We start from the raw sequence: 5163 nt of genomic DNA, 5'->3' as shown, positions 1-5163 counted from the left end.
ACTGATTAAATTATAAGCTCCCTACATGACACTCCACTGCAATTATATACAGGTGTCGTGGTTTAAACAGAAAAAACTTACTCCTTCAACAGCCAATTTACACATGGCATTATATTGTTAATTTTTTAAAATGTTTAAACTCTGACATCTATAACATAGGTTGTCTCCAGTCCGCAGCAGACGGAGACAATACCTATTTTTATGAACTTTCCCAAAAATTTATATTAAAAAGAACAGTACAACACTTTAATTTGTCAAAATATTTTCAGAAGTTTTTTATACCTAAACAAGATTTTGTTTACAGTGCACCTAAAAATATTTTGAAGATACAAATTGAAGTTTCAGATGTTGTTACAATATTAAAATTTTGAAGGAGAATATATGCAAAGTAATCAGCGCTAAAATCCTATATTTATTTATTGTTGTGAGTGAACAACTTTCTCTCCCCATCCACTAGGGCTTCTTCTCTTTATCTTGTAATGTAGTTGCACGGCCTCAACAAAGAGTCCGAAACGACTAGAGTCCGGCGCCGCCTCTGGGCTGGTCTCCAGAATTCCAGCCATGTGGAAAGGTGTTCAAGTGACATGACGGGAGTTGCTCCGAGGATTTATAAAGTGCTAGCATTACAGAGGTAGCTACAGGGCTAAGGGGAGGGGGGCCGCATTCGGCGACCCCGAAGCCTAGACTGCTTGGCTGTTGACAAGCGAAGATGGTGGAGGTCGAGAGATAGCGGGTGCGTTTAGAACTGATTTTAAAATAATTTTATTTTTGTATGAAAATGAAAATGAAAACATTTTCAATCTCAGACAGAAATCATTTTTAAAAATGTGTTTGGTAGTTTTGTCAAGATATTATTTTCAGTATATAAAAAAACTCATTAATGTCTTTTTTTTTCTCTCTCTCTCGGCTCAATAGAGGAGAAAATGAAAACAAAAAATGAAAAACGACTAAAAGTTATTTTTCATTTCTCTCTCATTTTACACTAAATTAAAAAATTATTTTTATTTCTTTTTTTTGTTTTTATTGCGCCAAACACCGTTTTAAAAACGTTTTTATTTTTTCTTTTTTGAAAAATGTGAAAAACAAAAACATGATTAATTCTAAACACGGCCGCCCTTCTCTCGACGGAGAGACGCCGATATTCTGAGTTCTTTACTCTTGGGGGAATTCGGTCTCTGTTGGGTGGTAGGTCTGTGAATAGGGTGCATTCCTTGATCGGAAGTGGGTGGCAACTGGTGGTTCTCTAGTGTTGGAGGCCTACATTCTTTCCTGCTCTCTTTTGGCTTGCTGGTAGTGCTACGGCTTCCAATGCTTGTTTTCGGCGGTTATCGGCTCGTCTCTAGAATTTCATCGTTGTTATTTGAATTTTACACGTTCGTTTTAAATTTCCTGCTTGTCAAATTAAAATGAAGGGGTTAGATTATAGTAGGGAACTGATCTCAATTGAGTGTTATGTCTTGTACTCTAAGCCATTCATATTCTATTGTAGTATTTGTATTACTATTTTAGTATAAATGATATTTTGCTCTCAACAAAAATTTAAAGTATATTCTTAAAATTTGCCTAGAAAAAGAGAGATATACATCCTTTTTTTCTCTTTTTATTTTTTCTTTTACTCATTATCTTTTGAAGGTTCCTTTCAAAAATAATGGCGGTGTTTGGAGTTATTTTTATTTTTATTTTTACGTTTTTTGAAAAATAAAAAATAAGAAGAGGGAGAAACAGAATTTAACACAATTAAAAATAAAAATAAATAAAAATAATTTTTTAATTTAGTTTAAAATATGAGAAAAATAAAAAATAATTTTTAATTATTTTTTATTTTTTAATTCTGTTTTCTTATCTCTTGAAGAGAAAAATATTGTCAAAAATGCGCGTTTTCATTTCTACTTTCATACAAAAAAAATTTTATTTCTATTTTTTTATAAAACATAAAATTATTTTAAAATAAGTTCCAAACGCACCTAATATTTTGAGAGTAGATCTATTGTCACTGTAATTCCGGATCTTCCGTTTTTCACATTAAAGAAAATTTGTAAGTAACAAGATCTGGTCTTGTACGTTTTTCCAATTATTTTAAAATATGTTTTGCAGTAAACGAATTATATCCGTTTGTCCAGAATTTGTAAACTTTTTTTTTAACCATGTTCTGTTTCTTTGTCTGAGATTTTGCATAAAATTAGACAACCAAATAAGGACAGAACTCACAACAAAAGACGTGAGCAAAATGAGCAAAATGAGCAAAATGAACAAAACAATATATATTCTCCCCCAAAGCAGAGCAGGCTGTAAAAATGACGCCTGTTTAATTTTTACAAACAAAACCAAGGGATAAATATTTATCCACGGAAATCTAGTATATATACATATCCATAAGCTGAAATTTCTTCAAGACAGAGGCCATATTGCTTGGAGTGGCACATGATCAATGTTCGTAGCTTTATGGCGGAACCATTTATAGTAAGTTTAGCTACCAGCATTGATCTGTTTCCCATTTTCTTGGCCTAAAGCTGGAAAATCCCGAATTAGACGACGACGACGACATTGTGAACCGCGAATTCGCCTGCCATTGTCGCTCGAACAGCCGACGATCGTAATCGGCGCGCTTTTCGGGGTCTGAGAGCGTGGAATAAGCTTCGTGGATCTTCAAGAACTCGTCGGCGGAAGCTTGCCCCCTTTGACCCCTTGCCACCACCACGTCAGGATGAACAACCCTAGCCAATCGGCGGTACGCCGTCTTGATCTCCAGACACGTGGCCTCCATCCGAATCCCCAGGACCTCGTAGAGCGAAGACGTACCGGTCGCAATGTGGGACCCAGGCCTTTCCACCGTCGATGCGCATGAGGCAGAGATGGTCAGTGGACGGACTGATCTGAAGCTCGGGTATTGGGGATTGCGACGGCCCTCGACGACAACGTTTGGGCCGAAAAATGACGATGAGGAGGTGAGAGAAATCATGTCGTTGGATTGTTGAGGTTTTTGTTTCGTTGAGAATGAGTAGAGGTTTTCTTGCCACTAGATTTGCTGCTGTGTTTAAATCGGTGGATGAGGGCAACATGTATATGTAGGGCGGTGGGAAGCGTGTGGCGACAGAATTAACTATGGTTAGTTTGGAGTGGTTAACGAATCAAAGTTTTCTTTTTTTAACTATTGTTTCTGGTGAATAGTTAACGAATTAAAGTGTGATTTCGTTCATGGGAATCTATAGGGTGGATGAGGTTATTTTACTCGATTAATAAAAATTTGTTACTTTACACAACCTATTTATTTTATTTGTTACTTTATACAACCTATTTATTTTATCAATTTAAATTTAAATTTTAAATTTTATTATAATAAATTTAAAAAAAAATAATCACATTTAATTCTTTTACTATAATAAAAAATTTTAATATAAAATCACATTTTAATTTAAATTAAAAATTTAAATTAATGAACTAAATAAACCTAAATGTTAAAAAAAAAAACCCAACAGTCAAATACAATTTCTATCTTTTCACTTTAATGCATATGCTGACTCAGCGAAGGGTCAGATGGCCATACAACCTTCTCCGCACACGTCGGCAGTAATCCCGCGGGATTGAGGTGTATGGGCTTTTGTAGTTTATTAATTTCCTGTGGGTGTCTTTTGGAATCTTCTTTTCGCTAGGACGGTTTGAATCTGGTTCATAATAATGTATATCATAATATTATTTTTTATATTGTGTAGTGTTATGTACAGGAGAAGAGTATGGAGAAAATAAGTCAAGGCGATTTTGATGGAAGTGATTAATTATATTAGTATAAAACAAATGTTACTTGTTTAACATTTTGCGGAAGTTCGTTGGATGAGGAATCTAATCTGCACATGATGAAGCCAATGGCAAGCTACCTATTTCCTTAGTTGACAATTGACATAAATAGCACGTAATTAGAGTCAATCCCATGTGCAGCGGTGGTACTCTGTATTAAGTTTCCGTTTATCTGAAGTTTAGCAACTGTTTCGTAAGTCCAATAATTGTGTTTTGGTCCGTGAATCGATTCCAAATTAATTGGAATTAAAAAAAAAAAAAAAAAGAACAAAGAGACGGCGGGAAAATAGGATCATGAAAAGTCTAATAAAAACGTCAAATGAACCTGATGAGTATGTGAAGATTCAAGTGGATAAGAAGAAGGAAAAAGAAGTTCAACTACAATTGCCGCCTTTAATATTGTACTTCAATGATATGATAAGCTTGCAACACTTTTTGAGGCCTACATCGTAGGCTCGAAATAAAAGCTTTAAAATTTCAAACTCTCTCTATCGATTATCGATCTAGGTCCCAATTAGATATATATCAATTAATGAAAATTGGTTCATCCTCTTTGGAAATGCAAAAATATGTACGCACGTGGTTACCGAAAAACACATAGGCACCGCAAGCACATACTCTGTGGACTGTAGTCTCTACTCAATTTGTGAATTCGCCTCTTCGATCTCGAGAGAGAAAAAAAAAAAAAAAAAAAAAAAAGAGCACTTATTGCTTATTCAAAAAAAAAAAAAAACAAATAAATAAATAACACTTTTTTACCACTTGTCCACTTCCAGGGCTCGAAATGCCAAAAAAAAAAAAAAAGAAATAAAAAAAAGGACCAGTTCAGTTGGATGTCGGATAAAGTTGGGACCACCATGTGGGTACAACTTGGTTGTACCTGATTTATCCAGTAATTGTGTATCGAATGTTTGGTCTCCTGTGGATACAACTTGGCATCTTTACTTCTGGATAAAGTTTTATATATTTATTCATTTATTTTATTACAGTATTATTTATATTTATTATTTAAGAGGTTGTTAGACAAGGTTGGCAACACGACGTACCTTTTTTTCAGGACGTACATGTCAAGTGTCTCACAAGTTGAGACACGTGTCGGTGTAAACTAAAATGGGCGGTGGAATATAAATCAAAGCCGACAACATTCATGAACGAGTTACGAGAGTTCACGAGCCCATTGGAGCATCTTAGCGTTAGATTTGAGAATTTCCGACGAGTCTGTGTGCTGCTACTCCCGTTACTGTCTTGGTCTTTTTTTAATATATATATTTTTTGTTGGCTTGAAACATTAGTCTTGGTCATGCTGTTAAGAAATGCTACTATTATTTTTTTATTTTATTTATAAATTGTTAGATGTGTAAATTTTATTAT

General features: G+C 34.5%; 1 protein-coding gene across 1 annotated transcript; it reads right to left on the bottom strand.

The window, feature by feature from the left end:
• Window positions 1-2237: 2237 nt before the first annotated feature.
• Window positions 2238-3047, bottom strand: LOC21399138 (chaperone protein dnaJ 11, chloroplastic). The gene has a single exon (XM_010106165.2). The coding sequence runs from the start codon at window positions 2957-2959 to the stop codon at window positions 2471-2473; it is 489 nt and encodes a 162-aa protein (XP_010104467.1). The 5' UTR covers window positions 2960-3047; the 3' UTR covers window positions 2238-2470.
• Window positions 3048-5163: the final 2116 nt, after the last annotated feature.

This window comes from Morus notabilis, unplaced genomic scaffold (genome assembly GCF_000414095.1).
Source record: "Morus notabilis unplaced genomic scaffold, ASM41409v2 Scaffold550, whole genome shotgun sequence".
In the NCBI taxonomy this organism is placed as follows: Eukaryota; Viridiplantae; Streptophyta; class Magnoliopsida; order Rosales; family Moraceae; genus Morus; species Morus notabilis.
The sequence above is the reverse complement of the archived record's forward strand: the minus strand, read 5'-3'. Positions and strand labels throughout refer to the sequence as shown.